Source organism: Thunnus thynnus, chromosome 19 (assembly GCF_963924715.1).
Source record: "Thunnus thynnus chromosome 19, fThuThy2.1, whole genome shotgun sequence".
NCBI lineage: Eukaryota > Metazoa > Chordata > Actinopteri > Scombriformes > Scombridae > Thunnus > Thunnus thynnus.
In genome coordinates, this window is record NC_089535.1 from 16,683,901 (window position 1) to 16,711,452 (window position 27,552).

The window sequence follows — 27,552 nt, forward strand, 5'->3', positions numbered from 1 at the left end:
TTACAGTTAGAGTCATGTTTATTTACAGCAGAATCCTGAACGAGGAGGGAAAGAACGGGAGAGGGCGGAGGGGAGGGGGGTTAAAAGGAGACAAAGTGTTTTAGATCGAGCGCTTCAGGATTCATGTTTCACTACACAGTTCTTAATTTATTTATTCACCATTTTTCTATACAGAATCCATTCAGCCGTAATATCGATGCACCAACAGAGCTGGAATCCTCTGCTGGAGGGGAGAAGAGGTGGAAAGAAAATTAAAAAAAAACTAAAGCACTAAAGAAAAAAAAAACTTTACAAAGAAGGGGGTAAAAAGAAATCCATTTTCTATAAAAAAAAATGAAACTTTTTTTTGTTGTTACCACCATGATCTTCATCAGTTATTTATATATGTATATATACACATATACGTATATATATGTATATAAATCTATGTATTTTCTCGCCATGTCCATGAAGAGGTGAAGGGAGTCTGTGGTTCCATTAAGTCCGAGTTTGGACGAGAGGCAGGCCGGATGTCCCAACCTGAATTCAGGTCCTAAAATTCAGCCTTTGTGAATCAGTCAGAGCTGACCAATCGCAGTCTTTCTGACCTGACGCCTTAGTCCCACCTGCTGACACTGCTCAGTGTAGGCCAGCTCATAGGTCCAGTGCCTTGGTGTCGGCCAGCAGAGATTCAAAACTGCAGTAGCCCTGTTAATGCAGTCTGAGAAATGATACACTTTACACTTAACATGCACGTCCAGATAGTAAAAAACCAACAGAACAAAAATAAAAAGCCAGCAAACCGAGTCGTCCGTATATCTCTCCGACTTCCTGCCGTGCGATTACTCTCACTTTTTCCAGTATACATTAGATATTAACTGACAAGCACCACAAAACAGTGGAAGGACAAAAGAAAAAAAAAGACTGTAAGACTGTCGGGTACCAAACTGTGACAGTAAAAACATCCTATGGGTTAGCTTTAATTTCTAATTTCCATTTTTCGTTTTCTGAAGGGCATAAAGTGATTTTCTCCCCTCCCCGGGTCCAAACAGACTATGTTATCTGATCACTCACACACACACACACACTTAACCATCCACCCAGACAACCCTATATCTGTAATTACACGTGGCTCTAACCACAGAACGTCTTCATATCCTACTGACCCTCATCTCTTAGGCTTTGAGTCCAAAATTTCACAATAGTCAGGTCTTCATCGACCAAGGTGAAACACTGACATTTATAAAGTTCAGACGAAGTAAAGATGTGCTGTTTGTTTCCATTGACTTGTCTTTTGTCAAAATATATAAAAACTGATCTAATATCAACCTTCTCAGACATTTATGGACTCGTGGAAGCTAAAAAGTTTAGTGATTCCATGAACATAATTTTGGGTGCACAACAGAAATTCAGTAGAAAACCCAGCATGATGCATGACGTGGTTTCATGATGAAAGTAACATAGCATACCTTCAAATTAATTCAACATTCATTTATTTGAAAAAAAAAAAAAAAAACACTGTGTACATTTCCACCTATCAGCAGAAAGACTGATAAAAAGATGAACTGACGCTTGTTTGTTTTCAGCAAATTATTTTACAAGATTAGACACAAACTGTTTCCATTAGACAGGTCATGTGTTTACGACAGTTTGATCCAACACGCCCAGGTCAATGGAAACCTGACTATTGTCACTGTTTTCAACATGTTCATGATGTCAAATTAAAACCAAGTAAAACAAAACAACTGTTCACTCATCTGTCTCGCTCTCACTCGCACACACACACACACACACACACACACACACACACACACACACGCGCACGCACGCATACTTTAACACTAGAGCAGGAAACTAACTTTTTCATCAACCAGCCACTTATGTTTTTTTTTTGTTTTTATTTTTTTCCAAAAGTCCACCAGCTATGTTTCCATCACACAAGCTAACAAACTTTAGAAAACAACCTCCGAATGATGGATGCTCGCCGGTCGACTCGCCACAACTGGCAGCCGAAATTTACCAAAGTTCGGCTGCTGGCTGGCGTTAGTTTCCCACCCTATTCAACATACTCCCAAACACAAATACAAACTCAAGATACCGCAAATACATGTGTACACATATATACAAATAGAAGCTGCCCCTTTGCAACATCAGGGGCGGCTTAACAATTTATAATGCATCATTTCTGTATATGCCAAGAATAAAACTTTTCTAAATAAAATACATAGTTATCTGTGGAGGGTGGGGAATGGGGACAGCAGATGAACAGAGAGGAGGAGGGTGGGGCTCGCAGGGAGTGTCCGAGGAGGGCGGGAGCGCTGGGGAGAAGACATTGTGGTGGGATGATGGACAGATGAAGAAAGCAGGGGGCAGGGGTGGTGGGGTGGGGGGGAGAGGGAGACGGATGGAAGGGGAAGACTCTTCTCCTTTTCTGTGTCGCTGTCGCTCCCGAGCACTGTCCTGTGCCTCTGCAACACTCCGCCTCTTCTCCGTTTGTTTAACTCGTTCCATAATAATAATATTAATAATAATAATGACCACGACAATGCTAAAAAAATATATATAAACCCCAGCCATGTCTCACAACCGTAAGTCCACAAAAAGGGGGGAGGCCTGGCTCTCGAGTTCATCTGAGTCGGTGACAAACAGAGATGCAAGAGGAAATTAAAGACGCAGAGAAAGAAGGAAAACGCAGAGAGAAGAGGCCTGACGAAATGGAACGGGCCATGGGAGGGGGAGTGGCACATGAGACCAACTATAGAAGAGGGATGAAGTGGGGGGAAAAAGGAAAAAAAAAAAAAAGGGGGGGGGGGGGGGGGATGTGGAACAAAAACAGCACAGGCAGGATGTGCTATAATGAAGAGGAAATAAACAGAAAAGAGGAAGCGGAGATGAAACGGGGAGGATGTAGGGACCAAAGATGAGTCGTGTTGGGGCGTTGTGATCCACACACTGGTGTCCTTCTGAGGGTTTTCACAGAAGATTGGCGGAAAGCATGAACAAGTGATGACAACATGGCCTCACTGTGAGTGCGCCCTCTCTCCTTCCCTCTAATTAAGGGTAAGGATCTGCAGTCCTCCCCCGCGCTGGTCGGTTATTCCCAGGGAGCATCATACCTCCAGGAAGCGGGAGCTGCTGGTCTTGGCGTGGAAGGGCTCGGACCACATGCGTCGCAAATCCCCCTGTGAACCACAAAACAATAAGAATCTCTCTCATTTGTACTCCTTTGTAGATATTCTTTCATACTACTTGCTGCAAACTTTGTTTTTAGGTCTATAAACTTGAAATTTGAATAATTATTTCCCAGACAATCTATATAGGTCATTGATAGGACATCAACTAACTTATTATAATTATTTTCATTACAGATTAATCTGCAGATTATGTTCTCGATCAACCGGTTAATCATTTGGACATAAAAATTATATATAAATAATGAAAAATGTCCTAAAGCCCAAGGTGACATCTTCAAATTGATTGTTTTCCTTCACTAACAGTCCAAATATATCACATAAGACAAAGAAACGCTGCAAATCTTCACAATCCAGATGCTGGAACTAGGAAATATTTGGCATTTTTGCTTGAAAAATGGTAAACAATTTCTCAATTGTCAAAATTGTGGCCAATTCTTTTTCTGCTGATCAACTAATCATTGCATCAGTTGTCATTGATGACTGGCTATGTACTGATTAAACTGCCTAATCTAAAATTAAGAGGGAAAAAAAGGCAACAACAAAAATCTTATACACTTTTAGTGGGAGGTTTCCATTTGTAGATTGTATGAGTAGATTACATCATTTGAATCAAGAATTAGATCAGCTGCACTGGTGAACCAAAATGTAAAAAAAAAAAAAATATAGAAACTGCAGGTGAAATTTTACTGAGGGAATCGGATCAGTCGACCTGAAATATTTATCCTTCTCTCCTTTTGAGAAAAGAACTATACAATGGTCTTTGGTTCAATTATAGCATTCAAGGAAACTGCTAAATTATGCAAAACTGCCTCAGCTGAACTTTCATCTCTTGCAAATACGTGACTGTTTGTGTCCCTCGCGCTCAGTGTACCTTCAGGTAGGCCATAGTGAGCAGAGGCAGCAGGGTGAAGGGCACCAGGTAGAGCAGAGCTGGCTGAGCAGCACGATGGATCCTGGAGGCCACAGTGGCAGTCAGCAGACCTGAAGAGACACATCAACCACATGTTAATGTTATAACAAGCTACTGAAAAGGAAAAAAGATGGGAAACCTGAGATTCAACATCGACATTCTGAAAGATTATACCTAAAAAATTCTGTTTAGATGCTTAGAAGTTTAGAAAATAAACATCTAAAACCACCTCACACTGAAATAAAACACATCTCGACCTTTAACATCCATCCATTCATCGATTCCTTGCTTACCCACAAAGTATCCGATGAGAGTGCAGTGGAAATAGGAGACGCGCTGCATGCGTCCGGACATGTTACCAGGGCCTGGGACTTCCCCGTTTGCTTGCTTCTTGTAGTTGTCATAACGCAGAACAAAGCATAACAGTAGCCCCGGCATCACGATATCTCCTATTCCCAGCATTGAGAAGTGACTTCCTGTGGAACTGCAAGAAGAGGAAAAGACATTGAAATGAGTTTGTAACTACCATGTAGTGTACAACATGTATGTCATTTGTATTTCAATACTTACTATGCAAACCTACGTCCTGATGAGGAGTCAAATTTTAATTAATTTGAGGTTAATGACAACTTTTAATTGTATTTAGGGGGGTTTACAGATATTTAGAAGGATGAACAAATGGAATTTTGTCTTGTTTGTTGCACTAAATAAAAAGTTAGGGGATCACAAAGAAAAACGTTAGGATTAATCTTCTGCTGACCTTAAATATCTGAATCAAATTTCATGATATGTCAAAAGTGGTCACTCTGTACCGAAGAGATGGACTGATTTCAAGAGCCATGTCAATAGAGGTGCTAAAAACTCAATTACAGACACCAGAGCAGAGAGTGATGAAGTGAGCAGCTGCAATGACTTAATAAAGGAAGAGTTCAGTGTGGAAGTGAAAGCTCAGGTTTCACAGCACAAAAACGCATAAAACAGGTTGGTCAATAGCCTCTGAGTGAAAGATCCTTGATGTAAAGATCAGGAACACAAACACACACACACTTCTTTCATGGTTAGGGTCAGTCTTACCTGGGAAAGACCAGTTTGCCGGGTAAGGAGAGGCGGGGGACGTCACGGCCCATCCCTGGCCCCAGGTGGAGCTTCCTGGACAGAACGTCTATGGGATTTTCAGCAGGTTGGGTGGCAACTTTGACCATCACATTACTATTGAAGATGTAAGCTGAGAAGAACACCTGGTGGGAAATGCAAAAGAGTAATTTAACCGGCCAGGTTATTACTTATTTTATCTGCTGTAAAACATGTATTCAATTTAAAATCATATGAAGGAAAGCAGGAAAATTCTCACTTTTGAGAAGCTGTGAAAAGTTTGGTATTTAAATGGTTCTGCTGCTGCTTTATCTAATTTCACAGTAAACTCACTCACTGCTTCAAACAACTTATGTTATAAAAAGCATGTAATCCCAACAAATAATTATGCATCTAATATTTGTCTATTATAGTATTATTCTGATTATAAATGGTCAGATGGTGGTTGGAAAGCAAAAAGTGTGCTATCAGGTTGCTTGACACCAAATATGTTGTAGATGAGAGCAGAAAATGTACCGTACTAGCCCGAATACAAGATGATATTTTATTCCAGAAATTACATTTGAACAAGTAGGGATTGACTTCTATCTGAGGAATAGACAATTTCATGTCCAGAAGATCAGAGATCATGTCTGAATGGAGAGAGGACTGGTGTAGGACCATTATGGACTGTTTGTAGCCTTAATGTTGCTAGGCTAGCAAGTGTAGTTAAGTCTGTTTAGAGTGTGTATTTTAGAGTCCGTCAGCCCTTAAAGTGTTTCATCAGCTCAGTTTAACTTACAGGAGCACCTGAAGGCTTGTGTAATATGTTTTCTGCCATGGGAGAAATAAATTCATGACGAGTGAAAATGAGTCTTTACTGCAGAAACGGATTGGGGTCCAAATCGTCTGTCAAGCAGCCAAGAATTACTGCTGTCACAGATGATGAGGAGCTCAAACAGACAGTCTGAAAAATGCTAACCAGAGAAAATAATGTTGACTGCTTCCAAGAGCCTGACGAGAGAGAGTGTGAGTATGTGACTGATAAACGAGATACACAAATGTGGGATTTATATTCTGCTTTAATGGAAGTATTTCACTTTTATGAGAGAAGAGGCTTCAAGGATGAGGACTCTCTTCTCCTTGGATTAATAGTATCTCAGGGAAACTTTCCCAACAGGACGAGTGTGAAAGTGTGTTGTATTTTTCCGAGAACAGGTGTTGGAAAAGTGAGGGTCGTCTTATTGTGCGGTGTCAGTTATGATTTGCTTTTGTTTTAATTTGTATGTGTGTGTTATAAATTGCTTTTGTTCAGTTTTAACATTATTGGTGACATTTCTTTGTGAAAGGAAAACCTCACAGAAATCTGTTTTTTTCAACATGTGGATGAAGATGTTTGAATCTGGAGTGAAACATATTTCGTAGAAGATGACAATTTTACCCATATGTATTACTCTTTATAAAAAGTAATACAAGCAACTTATTATTATATGAATGAAACAGATAATACATCTGAAGTAGCCATGTGCTCTAGATTCTCCCTGAGGGGAACCACAGATTGAGATCTAAACTGATCATCATTGTTCAGTGGTTTCATTAAAAAAAATCAAGCATTCCTTCCTGTCTCACTCACTAACCAACTGATACACACCCACATATTAAAATGATCATTCATGAGACACTGGTTCTCCTCGACTGTGGTGACACTTTTATTGCTAAGTGACCGTTGCTTTTGTGTTTTGTGCTGATCCAAAGTAATGACAATGGCAGCTGAGACTAATAAACCGCAGCTAAATCCACCGGTGGCAGAGAAGGACAACTAGCTTTATAAGTTTTCTCAACGGAAATTATGACATTCATAGTTTGGGCTCAGGGTGACAGCTGCAGTCCATTCTAGCGTGCTTGCCTTCTTCTTGGTGTTTAATCTGATTAATTTCCTTGAATTTCCTGTTTATGAAGGTTGTGTTTTTGTAGGTAGTTCTCTTTGATTTCTTCAGCGACAGCGGCAATCACAGCTATCAGTGCTAACTACCCACTTTCTTCCAAACAAGCTGCTGCAGTTAAATGTGAAATGAATCACTTCCTCGGCAGCAAATTACTTAAGCTGGCATGGAGGTACCAGCTCAGGGGTGTTAAGAACAAATGTAAAGGCTTTCATGAGTAGAAGGATATTATTAGTGGTTTTTAAGCTCATGGCAGTGTGTGTGTGTGTGTGTGTGTGTGTGTCAGTGGTGATGCTGGTGAAATTTGGGATGGTGTCATTTCTCACCCAGAACACATCATAAATGAGCAGTCCTGACAGCAGCAGGCAAGACACCTTCAGACTGGGAAGCCGTACGAAGGCTATCATGGCGACACACAAGCCCATGGCTAAAGCTGCGGGGAGGAAAAAAAAAAAACACAATAGTTAAAAACACACTTCCACATTTCAGCAGAAAAGGGCAGAAATAGCAATAGTTTATTTAAGAAACATTAATTACTGTGCACACAGGGTTAATTAATTAGACTTTTCTGAAGGAATTTCCCTGCTTGTGTCCTACTTCACTTTTGGGTGTGCGAGGTACGACCTGATGCGACACAAGATGGTGTTGAGATTAGAGTATATCAGACTATACATTATGTTTATTATAATGGTTGCACTGTGCACAGTAAAAGTACTGTGGATACTGTTGCATTTATTCTAACATTATTTTACTGGTTCCACAGCATGGACACAGAGTCAAGCATGTGTGGAAATCTTTTATGATTTTTACCATCTAATTTTGATTCTTGGGATCAATTCTAAATCAATTTTCCATTCAAAATCAATTCTCAATTTAATGCAGCTGCTACCAGTTTTATCTGTGCAAGTGTTTTTTTTTTCCATTTTTGATGATAAAATGCTACATTGTTCACATCATAGAAGACGCTAGTAACATGTTTAAAATGACTGAAGTCAACTGGGTCAAATAAAAAGAACTGCACACACCCACACACGCTCCTCTGCTTTGTCAATGTTTCACTAGAGACACCAACTTTGATGAAGAGCAGTTTGCTTAAATGCCAGTTTTATTTTCTACAGCAGTTGACTAACAACGTGAGAATATTTTTCCTGTGTTAGTATGCAGTGCTCTCCAGTAAAAGCCTGAAAATAGTGTTGCTAAAAGCTTCAGACTGTATGAGTCATGTTAAGTTCCTTCTTCCCCAGGAGAAGGTTAAAGCTGAATTTTGTCCAGACTCTTTTATAGATGATTGGAATGGTATTTTTCCTACAAGTAGCACAGTTAGCAGCTATGCTAACAGCACTCCACCCCACAGACGTCAATTAATTGTCATGAACACACAAATACGAACATATTACACCAGTTCTTAAATCTATTTACCAGATCCCAGTAAAGCACAGGATCAACTTCAAAAATCTGCTAATAGACTATAAAGCACTTAATGGTTTGGCCCCCCAGTATATCACTGACCTGCTCACTGACTACAGTCCAACCAGACCCCTAAGGTCAACTGGTAGATGTCGTCTAACTGTACCCAGAATAAGATCCAGGTCCTCAGAGGAAGCTTTTATATACTTTGGTCCTGCTGGTTGGTACAAACTACCAGATGACCTGAGATCAGTCACTACTGTTCCAACATTTCAAAGAAAACTTAAAACCTTTCTGTTTTCTCAGGTTTATGACAAGCCGATTTCTTACCTGAGTGTATGCGGCTGGATAACTGTTTTTCAACTTTTTATCATTTTTTATTTTTTCCATTTTTATTATTATAATGTGTGTGTGTGCTTGATTTGATGATCATTTTTAATTGTTGTATTCTGTATTTTTAAACTTTGCTTTAAACAATTTTATCATGTTAATCAATTGCTTTTACGCTGATATTAAGCAGTAAATGAAAAGTGCTATACAAATAAAAGTGACTTGACTTGACCTACTTTCATGATTAGGAGATGATTCTGGGCAGATTTTTTTTGATATTCCTAATTATTGCGACGTAAGTAATGTGAACCACAAACTGCTCTACCATTCAGAGAAATTTTTATCATGTGTACTGAACTCTGGTGAATGAAAAACCTTTGCTGCAGACACACTGACACAACAGTCATGACAGAGTGACGCACCGTCCATGAGAAGCCAGTGTCCAGTCAGCACCCAGATGAGCACCAACATAACAGAGAGGGAGAAGGACAGGAGCTCGGCCAGAGTGAAACGCCCACAGCAGCCAAACGAAATCCTGTAATAAGACAAAGTTGAGATGCAGTGACAAAAAATAATCATAAGAAAAAGTGACACACACACACAAACATTTATATTTTAGATTTAGATACATAGATGTAGCCTGTACAGCCTTTATCTGTGCACATGTCAAGATACACAAATTAACAACAACCAAACTGAGCAGGAAAGGGGATTTGGGTTGGAGGTGGAGTTATTACTGGCTCTGTAAAGCAGACAAAGGTTTACTGAAACTGGATAGGAATTTGTAACTAGAGAGGAGGTGTTCATATTGGTTATTGAGTGGGTGGGTTGTGTTTTCAGTGACTCCTTGTGTTTTATTATTGTGATGTGAAGTCCAGACATCTGAGTCAAACGGCTTTCACTCGACAAAATCCAAAGTATTAAACACAGCAAACAGCTGCACAACTTCCAACTTCATTGGAGAAAATGAGTTAAATCAAACTGAATGTGTTGGACACATCTAACAATTTAAAAAAAAAACAAAGTCTGACCCATTTTTCATTTATCAAAAATGCTGTAACCTTCAACAGCATGTAACCTGTAACATAAACCAATAAATATAAAACAGGTAGCCCCAATCTCCCCACAACTCAATTTCAGTCTTACTGGTGTTAAAAAATAAAAAGTTAAAGGGCTATTTCACCCAAAGCACACATATATTTTCCTTCTTACCCCTAATGGAAGTGAGCTATGCAGATAATTTTTGGTTTTAATGTTCAAAGTCAAGTGAAATCCACATTTTACTGAGACGTGACCATTATTGAACAATTCTTCTAGGCTGAATCACAGAGTGCAATTGATATTTATTAAAAGACACACAGAAAGAGAAGCATGCAGCAGGTTGACCAACAGACAGGATTTAAAAGACACAAAGAATCCACATGACTTTCTTACTTGTTCTGTGGGGAGCAGGGTCTGGTCAGATACTGGCACATTGGCAACAAGAGGAATGCAAATGCAATTGTTGCAAGAACTGAGGACAAGAGAAAAAAGAAATGCACGAAAAGACCAAAAGATTAGTACACCTAGACGGCTTGTTCCAGTCGTTTTCCGTCAGCTTTAATGGGGCAGCTAATGATCTTTACAGTTTAAATCATCGATGCAGCAAAGAGGCCTTCTCCCCCGTGTTTAATTACTGAATAAACATGTGAAAGCCTTATAACACTAACTCGTAAAAACTAATTTAATGTTATGTTCAATCGCAATAGTTACCTGCAGTGCAGATGGTGAAGACCACCTGAACTGAGTCAAAGAAGAAGAACATGACTAGCAGAGACACAGAGGCCCCTATGGGCAGGAACAGTGCCTGTGTGGAGTCTATAGTTTGAATACCTGCGAAACAAGAAACAATCAATTCAGAAGTTATCGCTTTAAAAACATGGGTAAAAGTAAAAATAGTGAGTGAAAAGTGCTTTGAGTAGACTTGCCATGTGAGTAACACTCACTGTTGTTTGTGTTGCTGTTATTGAAAGACCCCGTCGTGGGGTTACCATCTTTATCCTTCTCCTGGTTCTCACAATCCATGTTTAATGACCTGCAGGAGGGAGGGAAGAAAGAGCAGGAGGGGGCAAAGAGCAGGAGAGTGGGTTGGGTGTTAGACATCAGTAATCAGGATCTCAAAAGCATGCACACAGTAAAATTAGGCTGCCTCATATCAACAGTGACTGAACTACAGACAAAAACTCCTGAAAAGTAACGTCTCTTGGGCATGAGATGACTCATTTTTTTCCCTTTGAAGTCTGATAAAACATAAAAAAAAAACCTCTTTCTTTCTTCTAAGTTGAAATCGCAGCGTAGAATTGAGTTTAATTAATTTGTTAACAAGGAAAATAAACAGCGGGAAAAGCCACATTTGGGTGAAATGGTGAAAGAAAGGCTAAACTTTGCAGAGAGGTGGAGGTCTGTGAACTTCAGCTGAACTGTGGCTATATAATGAAACCTGAAAGTGTCTCACTCATGTGCGCTCACACAATATTTCCATTTACTCGCAGTTTTTTTCCTGCTCATATCTGACATCAACGGTGCTGAAAGTCGTCATAAAATCTGTCGTAAAAATAAAATATGCTTATAAAAAGTTAGGCGACGTGCATATTTCCATCTTACGGGCTTTTTTCATGCGTTTTGACATGTCACAGTAGGAAAAACACAAGTTTAAATAATAAAGTTAATTAGGCTGAATTCCATTTAGCTGCTTCAGTTTCAGTGTCTGGTATTATGTGTACTGGCTCACTGTCACGGCTTACTGGGAAACTTGGACTATGTCCACACTAATACACTTTCATTTTAAAACGATCTCTATTAACACAGGAGTTTTAGCACCATTTCAGAAATAATTTCCATCCATACTAACTATGCCTGAAAACGCATATCACATGACCATTCACGTACACTAGGAATACATGTGCTAGTTTCAACAGGAAGCAGATTGTCTACTCTGCTGTTGGTTGCTTAGTTGTAGAAAATACTACGGAGGAAGAACAGCGATGGCAAAAAGTAAGACCAGAAATTTCTTTGTTTGGATCGATGACAAGGTGGAACTGTTACTGAAAGTGACACAGGCGGCAGAAAACATAGATTGGGAGTCATCACATGATAAGGGCGTGACGAATCAGGGAAGGACATGTTGTGACCGATAAAACCAAATCAGAAAGTGAACGTGGGCATCTGCGTCAGCGTTTTCATAAGTCTCCGTTTCCGCCCGTCCAGACTAAAATGCATTCCTGGAGTTTTCAAACTAATACAAGGTCAGCAGTGTTTTCAAAAGTCTCCATTTTAGGGTTTCGAAAACAACTGAGTAGTGTGCACGCTAGGCATAAATGAAGCAAAAGTTATGCGCTTTAAAACAAAAACGTATTAGCGTGGATGTAGCCTTGAATAGTATTAGTAACACCTGTGCTTTTCCTGCTATTAAAAGTCAAAATGTCTGCTGTTAAAAGGCCTGTGACTGGTGATGTCTTGTTTAGAGTGCAAAGACTAGAATCCTTCAACATTACACTGTAAATGATTTTATCTCCTGACAGCAGCAGCTACAGACTACAATGATCTCAGTGCAATTTGATCTGATTGGTCTTGACTTCCAAATAATAACTACAATCCACCCAACAACCATAATGTGCTCCAGCCCTGATGGGTTTTCTCCTGCTATCACAGTTTGCCTGCATCATGAAGTGAGGACGGAGCATCGTACTGGCACTCGCCTCTCTACCTCTTATATCTGGATGACAGATTTGTGTCAACACAGATAGGTACAGTACAGTTTTTCTGAAAGAGAGTAACTTGATTGATTATATATCTTAATCAATAACAAATGGATGTGCAAAACATCAATTCAGCCTGAGGGGAAAAAAAACTACATTGAGCCATTTACTTGCTAATAAGGCTCCTCTAGAACAAATGCTTTTTGGCCAATTTCCTAATGCAACTAAATCCATCAAAACACCATTAGGCGTAGGGCTGGAGATTTTTTCGGTGCACATAATGCACCAAAATCAGGTTACACCCACTGCTCATGGGGTACACTTGGGCTGTGAGAGCGCTTAACACTGCAGAAACGTAAGTATTTCTCACTCACATTTACCAGAAGATGTACATTTGCACTAGATTGAATCCTGGGAAATGGGTATATAAATCAACTGAATGGCTTTCTGACATATTAACCATAACATACCAAACAAAAGATGTTTTCTTTAGGTTCTTTAAATTCTTGCAGACTTAGACCAAAATGAGAAAATGTAACTTGACCCTACAGGGCCAAGGCTTGTTATTATTATGGGGCAGAAGAGTTTGCAGTATAAACTATTATTTAAGAAAGTATGCTTTAGGCTATAGGTCTTGTTTATGCGACAAGCAAGATGTGTTCTGCAAGTCACTGTCCGCTATCCCTCTTGACAGATAATTACTTATTTAGTGACACTCACCTGAAGCTGCCATAGACGATGAGAAGGATGGAGATGAGGAAGGTGGACACCTGGCTGGAGTCAACTAGGGAGTACGCCCTAAAGAGGAGAGAGAGAGAAAAACACAAACATGTAAACATATAAAATTAGTTTTTTAAAAAATGCAACCACCTTTTGTTTCATACAGGAGACACGAGTGTGTGGCAGGTTTTTTTATCTGCTACGCAAAAAAACACAGTTCCCATTATGACTGTAATTTTTTACCATATTGCTGATTCATTACAAGTTGACGTGAATAAAAACACATTTGTTGTTTGAGTTCAAACCCAATCTGATGTGATCAGATTTCCTGTTATCCATCAGATAACATCTTTATTTTTCTCTGCGTGATTTTTTGGTAAGCTTCTTTGACTTTAATTTTTGTAATGAGGTTTTTAAACAAAGGATACAGGATACTGCTGTATGATTATGGACTGCACATTAATGATTTCTAACTGTGAACAAAATACAGTGACTCAGGATGGACCTGATGCTACATAAATCTATTTAAACTTGGATTATGAAACAAGAAATCTGAGCAGCAAACAACCTTGGAATTATTTAACAGTGGAGAACTGTGCAAATATCCCTTTCTCTGGGAATAAAGGTGATCCTCCTCTTTCTCTTTCTCCTTTATAATCCATTCAGCTGAAGAGTGCACAGCCATAGAGGCATACAAACCATCGGTCTGAAATCAAAATCCACATTTTATACCACCATACTGTGGAAAATGACAAATGGAGAGAAGTATGCAGCTGTAATTTCAGTCAATCATTTCTCCACTTTCGACAATCTCACATTGGTTATGGTGATTTTATCGCCACCAATTTGAATCTCTGCAGGCACACAAGTCACATCTCCCCTCCCAAAGTAGACAGGCAAAAGTATTTTGGCCCTGTTTACACCTGGTATTAACATCCGTCTCGGGTGATCGGATCACAAGTGGACAGATGTAAATACAGGTGTAAACGCACCCAAGACGCATTGAAATCTGATCACTCAGACCACATTCGGAGGTGGTCTGGACCGCATGTGGCCACATTTATTTAGTAGTGTAAACGCAATGCGTCCTGGGCCACATTGAAGGACCGCCTACTCAGCTGACGTCCTCTATTTTCCGGCAGACTAAACACAGGACCCTCCGTTCAAAGCTGTTAGACTTGTCCCGTAACAGGATAAATAAATTATTTTGTTTTTCATGTGAATTAAAAACGTAATCCACCTCTCGTTTTTTCCTGTTTTTCCCGGTTTCCCTCTTCAAATCGACAGTTAGAATAGAAATTAAACCATTAATTTTTCGCTTGTCTGTCTAAAAAAATATTTCAGAAGCTTAATGTAGCTGGATAGTTTCTTCTGTCCTGTCAAATCACGACAGTTTTTAGTTTTGCTGCGCTGCTCGACATAATGGAGCTCAGGATTTATCAGGAGGACGGTGCTTTACGCCAAATAGTCTCACTGTATGAACCGGACTGTGTGTGTAACAGATGCAGTTAATATAAATAAATAGACCTATTGCATGTGTAGAAGAACACAGAAAATTAATTAAAACTAAATCCTGACCAACCCTGTCGGTGTGTCAGAGATATAAATAATCAATGAAGTTATGCTGCTGTGTCTTGCGCGTAAATGCACACGCAGCTGCGGGGAGATCGCTGCATCTCTCTCTCTCTCACGACGTGGAATATTTATATATATCCTGAATATTTATCCTTTTTAATCAAACAAGTTGAACACAGCTTTGGACGAATAATGAACGAATTTGGTCTTTGAAAAACGGAAATGATGTCCGTCTTTATTTGCATGTAGAGCAGGGAAGTGAGATCCAATCACAAGTGGTCACTCAGGTGTAAACAGACATACTTCAAGCTGTCCACTTGTGATCGGATCACCCGAGACGCATGTTAATGCCAGGTGTAAACAGGGCCTTTGACAATCACAATTGTGGGGTGACGCAAATTTCAAGAAATCTTAAAATTTAAAAGCATGTATACCACAGCAAATGTTAACAAACAAGGCAGTAGATCCATTTTATACAAAGGTCAACTGACCTGTGCATCATATACAGGAACTGGGTCAGCACAGTTCAATATAACTGATGCACTATAATCACAATGGTCTAAATTATGAGATTTGAAGGATTTAAAATCCCTCTTGTTGACCATCTAAGAGAACACTTAATATAATGTGAGAAACATCTGGAATAAATGTATTTGTATCACCGCACAACATACTGTTACTGCACGCTACATAAAATGCTGCTGTGTAGCAGAGAGTTGAACATATTCTGCTCCCCTGAGAACACCGGCCCTTATAATTACACACAACAAAGCAAGTAGAAATGAGGGTGAAACAACTCGATAGTAAAATACGCATTGCAAATTTTGTTGTGTTTAAAAAAAGAACTGAGGACAAACAAGCTATTGATTATGAAAATCAATAAGGCAAATGTGATCCATACGGCTCACAACTGTGGTAAGGTTGTGATCTTTTGGTTTCTTCTGAATTTTAACTGAGCCTATCGATGTAATTTGGGAGCACAGGACTCACCCACAGTTTGAAAACAAGCATCAAATTGCCTTAGTTTTAAAAAGGTTTTAAAAACTTTTAATACAAGCAAGAGCACTTTGGTAAAATGTGTTTCTAATTGTTCTATTACATATTGTAGTAGGCTTTGTTATACACATTGTTTTACATGTCTTTTGCACAGCACCTTGCTTCTTTTATTCTTTTAAAGGCACTTCATAAAGTTCAGCTACTTACTCAAAGTGAGTACTAGTTATTATAAATTAGACTTTGTACTAGAATGTATATGATGATATGCATTAGTTGTGTAATACAATATACTCAAGACAACACAAGATCCTATCCTGAAACAACACACAGATGCACACAATAGCTAACAACAGCTAAAATTTCAACATAAGCATTATAATGCCTGAGCAATGCATCTGCCAAGATTCAAAATAGAAACCATGCAAACAGCATTCCTGCAAAAAGATCTGTCTCTTCTATACTACCTAGAATAGCAAACAAATATTTAACATTACAAAATACAGCAAACCAGTCTGGGCCTTCAGCAAGAAATTACTGAGATGATGCCACTAGAATAACACTGCAAAAAAAGGTTACTGAATGTTCCCTGTAAAAATCTAAATACCTCTCGGCCTGATAAATTTAAGAGGAGCTGATCAAGGACAACACAATGAAAGTCTTGTGTTCAGAGCTGCTGTTTAAGAGTATCCCTACACTTCGTATTAACCTGAAGATATATCAAATCATATACATAAGACGGTTGGCATCTAACTTCCTGTCTAAGAAAGAGAAACTGCGCTGTCTTGATGAACGATGAGTATGACTGAATCACTTTCCACATCAACCTCCTGAGTGTTTCTAATGCTATAATTTCAACATAAAGCAGCAGTGTCTCCGTCTCAGACAAATGTGTGACCAGGCTTCTAGTTTGCAGACCAATGCTGCATTTGAGCACCAAATTGTTTCCATATCAGTGATCTGGGGCTTTCACATAGTCTAGACATGACATGCAACCTTATAATGCAGGCTTTTTTTTTTTCTGGGGCAAACACAAAGCTGGTACTGTGAAGAGCCACCTTCAGTTGAGAGGTGCAGATTTGACCCCAATCCTGACCTGCCTGTCTCCTGTCAAACTCTCTGGCCATGGGAGAGGAATGCAGCCTGGAGTTACAAAAACATGCTCTGTCCCCAATAATGTCATCATCATCAATGCTTTACAGAGGTAATGGCATCAGAAGCTGCGTTTAAGTTCCCCCAAATGTCATCAGTGTCTTAAAACGCACCGATGCAACTATCACTGTCTGGAATCTATTAGCTATCAGTATATCAATCTCTTTGGCTAATTAGTTTTATTATCTCCGCTGGGTGTATGCCTAGAGGAGATCATGCGTTTGGTCGTGTGTGTGTGTGTGTGTGTGTTTGTCTGCAGCTAATCTCATATACTGCTGGACCCATCAGCCTAATATTTTTTTTGTGCACATTTATGACTGTATGCTCAAGGACCTCTCGTGGTTACAGTGATTCACAATGTCTGAAAAGCCTATTTTACAACACCATTCACCATGCTAAAAACAAGGTTACCTAGTCTGTTGCAGGCCACATTTATGGCCTTTGTCGTGGCTCAAAAACTGACATCCATAGAAAAGTTTGGTCTCATGTTGAACCGGAGCATCTGCAGATTAATTCCATACCCGATATGTCATGATCCACTCAAGTAAGGCATGATACTAGATGAATGATGTTTTGTTATCTTCACTGCCATCGTGACTGTAAGGTAGACACAGCTGGCGGAGATCTGCACTCTTCTTGTTTAACATACTTATGTGCAGATGCTCTTAATATTGCCTTTCAGCGGTATGAAAACAATCATGGGCTGCATCCAAAAATCGCTCCCTATATGCTACCTACTGCACTACATTTACCCACCTGAATTCTCTATAGTGCTCTCAAAAAAACCCACACACAATTCAATGAAAAAACATATTGTGCATGGCAAGTGTACTACATGTTCTAACAATCCCACTGCGCAATGTGTCGCATGTGATAAATGCGAAATTGGTCGTGTGACACTTTAACTGGCTGATATTTGCTTATTGGAGATATGTTGTACCAATACACTGTGTCATTGTTTTTCAAACTCTCATATTGATATCGGCCTCGAAAATCCAACATTGGTCGTGCTTTACTCATGCATGTCTGAAATCTGAATTTACAGTTCACTATAGAGTCAAAAGTTTGGACACACCTTCCAATTCCCTTGAATGAGAAAGTGTGACCAAACATTTGACTGGTAATATCTATATAGTATAGGTAGTAGTGAATTAGTGGAGGAGAAACACAGCTATGGTATACTGAGGATGTCAACACACAGAAAAGAGGAACAATGGTCACAAGTAGAGCCTGCCAACACTGACTGAATGACACTCAACAGGACACTTGTTACGTTTAAAGCTAAAAAAACAACAAATATTCACTGAAAGCAACTCTATTCTTAATCAGTAACTGCGAAGCAAAAGCTCCATGTTTTTGCTGAAACTACCAACACAAACTGAAATTTGAAATACAGTGTTTGATACATGTTTATTTATATTAACTACTATGTTGCTGTTACTTCCCCTTTAGCCAGGGCCGTAACAGCAACATACAGTTAATATAAACAATCCTTTCCAACATGAATCATGCAGACTGTATTTCAAATTTCAGTTTGTGTTGGCTATGCCAGCAAAACTTATTCACTGAAATTTATGTTTAGTCTAGTATACTGATATGAACAGATTTGAATGTCTATGTGATCACTGGTACAGTTCAAGATATAAATGGTATAATACCTTTACAGGTAAGCCTTGGCTGTGGGGCATGAACACAGAGGATGACATGTTATCACCATCGTGGTATGAATAGGGCTCATAAAGTAATGGATTTGGTTTAGTCAAAACAGATTAATTCATGTTGATAAGATACACTAACAAGGCACTAAAGAAAGTAATATGTATAATTATGTATCGAGTGCCCTGCTGAAATATCAGGCCCTGCAACTGAAAACTGTCCTGTTCTGCTGGCATTCAGTGAATACTAGTTTTCTTCCGAGTACTGGCAGAGAAAACAGCCCTCGCATAAAAAGACTCAGCGCTTCAAATCATTATTCATTCTGATGTACATGTGACACAGGAATTCACAGGCTTCATTGTGATGTTTAGGGAGGAAAAAAAAAAAAGAAGCAAGAATCTCCTGTCTCTTTCATTCATTCAGTAGTAGGGGAATGACTACAGGGAGTCTATGAGGGGAGGGGTAACATGTAGTTCACTGTGGAAACAGGACACCGGGACAATGCTGCAACTTGTAGCTTTGCCCTGTTCTTGTTTGTCCAATACAGGGCTCTACTTAATGACTGAAAAACACTCTCCGCAGGCATCGTCTTTACAGATGCGTCAAACTACAATAGGGCCGGGTTTACTTGACCCAAGATGTAGGTCATAATAAATGCCTAACATTGTAGCCAATCCAAATATGACACCCTACTCATATGAGTTTCTCTCCTTTGACCTAAATGGGTTAAATGTATAACCAACAGTTCAGCTTCAAGTGTTGAGAAAGTGATTAAGAAACTGACCTTGTTCTTCTACACACAGACACTAATGATGTCACTGCCTCACTGTCAACACAGCACGCAGATAGACAGCTAGTTGAATTTACCACGGACCTAATTCATATTCTAGTATCGAACTGGTTCGTCTGAATTCTGCGCACAGAAGCCTGTAGAACATGGGTGAGATAGATGAATGGAACATTTAAAAACAAAATACAATCCCGGACTGTTGAGGGCTGGATGGCAGCCCAAAGTGCCATAAGACGTCCTTGTTCGCTGACAGACTAGGTTTTCAAATAACACAATTCCAATACCGACTTCCATCAAGCCAACTGCATGCATGACTTGACCACTAAGGGCTAGGTCACCAAGTGACAATGAAGACTTTTGCAAATGCTGCCTCTGCCTGTGAGGCGTGGCTGTTTGAGAGACCAGACATAATTACTCGGGTCTGTCCTCGTACACACACACGCAGATACATCACTCCAAATGAGAAAATGTGAGCCCCTAGCACATAGCTATCACACATGTATTTGTATTGTGTTTACTTGTGCTGTAGTATACACAAGCTTGCAGTTGCCACTGGGTGGAGTTGCCTCTGGACCTCCAAGAGGGAATTATCATTTATCTCTTTCCATTTTCTGATCCAATTATGAATGTTATGGGCTAAATCCTTCAGGAACAAGAATGTAATTTTTGGTCAACTGTGACCTTTTTGCCTCCATTGAAATAAGTGCACCTCCCCCGCATTTCTGCTCTGGTGTGTGTTTACACCCTTCTATGGAATTTATTTTGTTTGAATTTGTGTTGATAAGGGATCAACATTGAAAAGATTGATGTGGAGAGTGTGTGAGGTCCTGCTTTGGGTTTGTCTGTGATGTTACCATTACATGGTCCACGTCTCAGCTCACAACCTGCAGCATGATGTTGTTAGAATTTAGGTGACTGAAAGCCTCGGCTTCAATATTCAAGACAAGTTAGGCTATTGTCTCTCCATATGAGAAAGATTCAGGCCTTTATGTTCTGAAGGCTAATCTTTGGACGCAGGCAACAGGTGCTTCAGTAATCCGTCAGATTCAGACAGGTCAACGTGTGCTCTAATGCTGATAGTGCAGCATTAGTTGTGTCAATAGTCATACTATAATATCAGGAGACCTAAATGTGCATGTGGGACAGTGTTTACTGTCATTTTTGTTCTTACCACATTAATCAAATGCTGCTTAACACTAGATATTACTGTCAATTAAGTAAACAGAAGTCAACATTTTAAACATCCCGTAGTTAATGAGATGTGTGAATGATTTGTTGATTAGTCTGTGTCTACAAAGGCAGAGCTTAACTCGGATTTATATTGCAGATAGTCTAAATAATAGGATTTTTGGATTAGATCTTAATAACAGAAAAGCATTAAACCTTATTTCTAGAGGTAGAATACCATTTTTAAAAAAAACATTAATAAAAAGGCCAAAGAGAAAATAAAAAGACACTTTTGGACTTGTGGATGTAGTCGATGGATATGCAGCCAATGTTTGATATATATTTCTTTATTATTATCTGATAGTTATTTATTTGATAGTTACATTAATAGCGCATATCGAAGTGATTTAGAAACTTCTGTGGTACCAGAAAATAATTTCTGGATGATATCCTACAGTAATCTTAGAAATAGTTGGTTATACACTACAGCAGGTGACTTCAGAGAAGGGGACAACACCATGGTGTCAGTATGTAAAAAAAAAAAAGGTCAATTTGATATGGGACAACAGAAATAAAACAATAAAATCTCTTATTGTTGTTGGCAAATACAGAAGAACGTAAACAAAACATACAACTTCAGCCACATTTGTAAGAACCACAATACACTGCGAACATTTTGCAAGGCACCTAAATTAAACTGCAGTGATGTGTGTAAAAGGTAGCCTCAATGAGGCGTCACAAAGACACTACAAAAAACTGTTGAAATGTGCTCAGATTATCCTTGAATCCCAGAGTGAACAGGGATTACTGAGTGTTACTGAATATAAATAAGACTTTCTTCACACATGGACAGCATCACCTACAAATCATTCTTCCATACAATCAAAAGAATTAACTGTGAAACATTTATGCTAAAACAAGCTATTTAATGATCAGTCAAATTACTGAAAATGAATCCACTTTGATGAACAATTAACCATATAAGTCATTCATCAGGTAAAAATACCACAAGAAACACTGCTGGTTACAGCTTCCTGTGGGTATTTGCCATTATATTTGATATTCTTTAGTATATTATAGACTAAAAACTATTTGCCAAGAATAAACTAAAATATGTCTAGGAAACACTGTGCATATCACCAAGCCACATTCTCGACTTTTGGTTTGATATACGGGGTTGCTGCTGCATTAACACAGGAAAACACGACCTACACCTACACTCTACAATCATCACAATCAAAAATCTCTGTGTATAGGAAAATGTTTGGTTGAAAGGTTTAAATGTTACACCAATACAAGCTGAGCAATATCAGACCCATACTGAACTGAGAGCTGAAAGCCAGTTGATGCCTTTGTTCACATATGTTTTATAGATAAGTGTTATCCTCTACTTTACTTCTATGATTGTTTGCTTGTGTTTCAAGACCTTGCAGGTAACATCTCTTTATTTGAATTCTACTAGACGTGATTATACTAGAGCTACACCAGTATTATAAGTCACCATGCAAAGGACGGTCTCTGATTCACAGTAAAGGGATGAGAGAGCCTCATACTTTGGCGAAGCCAGCATTCTCCTGATAGTCATTCCTTGTTATTCTTCAGGAGACCATTTCAATTTGACACTTCCTGTAAACAGACAAGTTTGCATACCCATCATTATGCCCTCAAGCATTTCTATATTACTGCGCCACTCAAAAAACTAAAGTTGTGGTGTAGTTTGACCACAGCACACCAGTAATTTTCTCACAAGGAATAGCATAAGACATCATATTTACCTTTGTTTGCTGTCATAGTTGTAATGCTTCCCTCTTTCCTGCCTTGCCACATCAGAAAGTCCTCTCTTTCTCAATCATAGTCTAAACGTTCCTCGGACATCTGTTATATGAACTTGCCACATAATCACACTCTTATAATGTCCCCTGAAGATGATATAGATGGGACGCTTTGGCTGTTCAACAATCATACAAAAAGGCACATGGCAATCTGGGCGAAAACAATGGCTTCAGCGAAAGTTACCATAAAAATTACACAGAACGAGGGCCAATATTTGATAATGTCTCCTTGTGATGGCAAAATTTAAAAAGGTTAAAGACATTTTTTTCCATTCCTTAAAACTATGCAAGATATAATAGGTAGATAGAAAAGTGGCACACAGTTTTTAACATGTGCCTGGACAGACAAGAAAAATGAAATACTATATGACACACATATAGGTCTGCTCTCACCTAACACGTCTGTGTGACTGTATATCACTGTGTGTAGTTCAGGAGGCACAATTTCACCTAAAATGTGATGGTTGGTAAGTGCTGAATTACACAGTATGCCCTGTGATAAACCCCAAAACTGAAAGTGAGGAAGAGAAACTAGGAGAGAAAAACTCCAGTGACACATGGATGCACCAGTGTGATGGTAACAGAGTAATGTACTGACGGTTATCGATCAAGCCAGCAAAGCTAGCTGCTGCTGCTGTAATGGCTGTTAAAAGTAGCATCAAACTACAACTTGCCAGCTTTCAAACAAGACATCTTCAGAAGTTTATATTGGCCGGTTGGCTATCACAAGGCTAAACAAGGCGCACTGGTGCTTACATATTAGTAATTTATCTAGTACAGTACAGACAACAATATAACAACTGTAAAACTAATGGCAAACAATGGAACATACAAGTGTGCCAACGCTGCTGAGCACAGCACCTTATCCAAATGCCTGTATACACATATATCATTTCAGGTCTGTGTCTTCAAATACCTGCTTTAGTCATAATACAATTAAGTACATTAATGACACCTGTGGGTGCTTTATGTAATGGCTTCAGTACTGAAATGCAAAATTGGTGGGTTTTTTTGTTTGTTTTTTTTAAATGCTCATAGAGCAGAACTGGTCTTTGATTATGTGAGAGGTGACATAAGTCTCCGTAGGTGTTTGTATTTCTGATGGGAGTTGGGGTTGCATTCAGGATCCGAAATAAACACCTGCCAAGCGCCACATGCAGCTAGTTTTTCTGATTGACGAGTAAATCTCAGAAAGCTATCAGCCGCACTGGCGGGTAAATGTTTATACCAAAATAGTCATGTAATGAAATATCTGGCATGATGGCTCAGAGGAAATTACTCATGTTTGTCCCTATACAGTGTAGACACATGCACCATACACGTTTTTTACGCATGTCTAAACAGTGCCGCAAAACTGCTGGAGCACTCGAGACAGTCTGAGGTGAAGGAGCGCCAGCCACAGACCGTCTCGAGCACTCCTAGCTCTCCGCTAAACTGTCACTTGCCACAGGTCTACTGCTAGCTACAGTTAATTAAATAGATATTATGTGGGGAGGAGTAGGTATATGTGACACAAAAAATATATACTTCGCCGGTGGATTTTTTTCATTTAACAGTCCCCTTGGCAGGTAAGACAAAAGGTTAATTTCGGTGTATTCAACAGTTCAGGATGTAATGTAGTATGGAGTTAGTCTAGCTGCTCCTCTCCTGCTGAACAGCGACAGAGGCAAAGGCAGAATAACAAAAACAGACAAAACTGGCAGAAATAACATTTTCAAATGATTCTTATGTTTGTTGAAGATTGACTGTGCTTGTGCTATTGGGTTTAGCCTGATTGAAAGCTGCAATATGTACATTTAAATTACAGAAAACATAGCAGAGCATCAAGTATAATTTTTGTAGTTTTTTTACTTCATTACAGCACTGTCAACCCAACAGAAACGACACAATCCACATTTCTCAACCAAGCCAAATTCTGTGTTTCTAGAGTTTCACTCCGGCATACACATGGAATAAAATAATATCATTTTGAAGATTTCAGCTTCAGTCTTGTCTTACAGCCTGCACAGCTATAAAGGCACATAATTGCTCACAACTTCATGTCTCACCTGAAACAGATTCAAATTTACGGGCAAATATGGAAAAGTAACTAGTCATGTGACACCACTGTAAAATTGCAGATGACTGTATGTTAAAATGCAGCGTAAAAACGTGTGTGAAAATTTTTACCACACTGTTTGTCTGAGTGAATGCACGCTGTAGTGATAAAAGCAAATGTGACTTATCAGTTTGGTTGCAAAGTAAAACTGTTGCCAACGTAAACAAACTATATGACTGCTTTTACTTATTACATTAACACAAGCAACTACACACTCAAATTTCATTCAAATAGGATTTTTTTTCTCTAGGTTGGCATTGGGCGATTTTGAAGGAAAGAACAACATTTTGGGAAATAAGCATGTTGGTTGTCCTAACAGGCGATTAAACAATTGATCTTAATTTTATGTCAATGTACTCAATGCGAAAAATGGTCCAAGACATGTTAAGCCTAATGTAACACATAAGACTAGGAGCTAAAATGATACAATACATACATAAGACAATTTTGAACCTGCTGGAAGATGCAGTTATTTTTTTTATCATGTATCCAGATATAGATCACATGTCGATACTAGATGTAAATGAGGCCTTAAAGTGCATCTTTAAAGTTTTTGTGTCCATAGAGCTGGTTTCCTGTAACTGAGTTCTATCAGCTTAGCACAAGCAGTTTGATTTCAATGTAACAATGGTCACAACCATCTCGTTGTACGTCCTTATCCATCAACAAGCTTAGTTACCAACAAGCATGGCAAACATTTGATTACCAATCATCCTTTGTAAAATATTTTCATCTGAATAGGACTCAAGCAAACATACAAAGATAGAAGCCGTCCTGTAAGAAAGGTACTGCCTGCACACTTTTGCAATGAAAAACAGAGAACATCAAATTCAGTTTTGATCAACTCTGTTGTGAATTTTAGACATAGCCCTCTTATTTCAAATTTGAATTGCAAAACAAACACATGTACGAAAAGATTTCCATCACATATTATTCCCAATAAATTCATTCACAATACATTACAACGTAAGCAGGCACCAGGTCATTGTTTTTCAGTGACTACCTCAGACAAGCCACTGAGCCTCTCTTGGGATAAAACTCTTAAAAATCAACATTACTAAACTACTATTAACTAAACTTCATAAATATTAAAGGAGAACTCTGGGAGGAAACATCTAAACCTACTAGCTCCTAAACAATGGTTATCAGATTAAAATTCCAGATTAAACTACTTGTTTTCTACATGCTTAATATTCATAGTTATAAAGAAAATCATAACAGTTCCTGACCTTACAGAACAAACTCCTGTATCAATATGCCAGATTAATTAGATATAAGATATAAGAATAATAAGTGAATCAATAATCAATGAATTGACTGTGCTGATAATAAAAGTTTTGGCCTAATCCTACATTTAAATGGAAATTTTGTAGTGGTTGGCCTTCTCCTCCCTAAATATATAGCTTTGTGACAGGATGTTTATTAAAACAACAATGACACAAAGTCACTCAGCTGACACAATTTAAACACAGCATTTCCTTCAATGAACCTAGTCTGCTCTTAGAGTCATTAGTGCTGAATATTCATACAAGAAGAGGATGCTGTTCTAATAATTTATCATTACAGACACTCAGCCCGTGTTGCTGGGATCAAACAAGCATAATTTAGCTCAAATTAATTAGCTAGGCCTCAACAAAGTCAGGTCATTTTCATTCATGGGAACAACGCATTTCAGTGATCACATCATCTGTTGTCTGGTTTCGTTTTTATCTTACCATGTACTAACATGCAATTATAATGTTAACCCGGCTTCTGCAACGATGATATAACGATGATTTATGACAACCTGTCGTGTGTCACAATGCCAAGCTCAACCTGAAACTGGCATTTTAGGAACATGACTGCGATGCCAGTTAGCTAGCTTAGCTCCACGGCAGAGCCTTTGTTATTGTGTGCAGCAGCGGCTCGACGATGAATGCTAGCCATTTTATATCAGCTAACGCTAATTTGTTGGCACAGCTAACCCCCACTAATCAGCTTGACGCCGTCGTACAACGTTGTCCTCACTGTGCAAAAAAATACTATGTTTTTTTTCATACAGTCAGCGCTGATAATATGAACGACAGAATCAATCACCAACTGGCTAACCCAATAAGCTTAGCACGGTTAGCACAGCATCAGCTGGTGGAGCTGATTAGCCGCTGCTAGCTGAAGTTAGCTGTTAGCATTATCAGAGCTGCAGGGGGTGGGGGGGTATACTGTCTGAGTGACATTTTGCTCTCTAGACTGTGATAAATGCACCAGAAAACGTCGACGTGAAAAGCAAAGTGTGTCTGTGAATTGCCAGACATGTAAATTCATTGATTTAGCGTCATGTATGAACCAGACTTGTCAGTAGCGGCAGCTAACGTTGGGTAGCTGCTGCTGGTAGGTAGCGCGACGTCTGTGCGCACTCACCAGGATGAGTAGCCCTGCTCCGCCATATCGCCGAAAACAGTGGGCTCCGCGACAGATTCAGGTCCCAGTGACAACCCGTTGGGACCTCGGGAGACGTTTTCTGCTTTTCCTTCACAATCCGACGTCCTAGCAGTTACTTTTAGGTGACAACATGGTGACACATCCCGGCGGCAGCAGCTAGTAACCACCAGCTGAATATCTTGCAATTGAAATGGGAATGATGGTTTGCTATCGTTAGGTGGACAAGACAAAGCACCCCGAGAAAAAAAACACACTGATGTTATTTTCGTCGTTTTTTGCTAATGTCCTCCCGTCACCCCAGCCGAGAAGGCTCGGTCTTCCAACGATGCTACACCCACTGTAAATCCATATTCAGCACGATGTGTCCAGTATAAAGTCGGATATTCCTCAGGTCTGCACCCCTAGCTGTTATGGAAGACGTTCAGCTTTGTTTTCTATAGCGAGAGTCGCGGGAGCGCGCACAGTCGCCCTGCTGTAGAGGTTTACAAGTAGGACGCGCGCCGAGACGCTTCTGTGCACATAAAACGCTTGCAACGGTTTCTCCATTATAGCATGTAAGTTATGTAGGCTGTAAACATGA

General features: G+C 39.2%; 1 protein-coding gene across 2 annotated transcripts; it reads right to left on the bottom strand.

Annotated features, from left to right (window-relative positions):
• On the bottom strand, window positions 1-27,440 carry sppl3 (signal peptide peptidase 3). Of its 2 annotated transcripts, none has more exons than XM_067574097.1 (11): window positions 26,952-27,440; window positions 13,292-13,369; window positions 10,802-10,908; window positions 10,587-10,706; window positions 10,269-10,347; window positions 9,257-9,369; window positions 7,424-7,530; window positions 5,158-5,321; window positions 4,377-4,567; window positions 4,045-4,154; window positions 1-3,161 (listed from the first exon to the last, which is right to left on the bottom strand). In XM_067574097.1, the coding sequence occupies exons 1-11, from the start codon at window positions 26,975-26,977 to the stop codon at window positions 3,090-3,092; spliced, it is 1,167 nt and encodes a 388-aa protein (XP_067430198.1). In that variant the 5' UTR covers window positions 26,978-27,440; the 3' UTR covers window positions 1-3,089. The 2 variants fall into 2 exon arrangements, with proteins under 2 accessions (XP_067430198.1, XP_067430199.1); XM_067574098.1 differs by having other exon boundaries at window positions 10,820-10,908; window positions 26,952-27,439.
• Window positions 27,441-27,552: the final 112 nt, after the last annotated feature.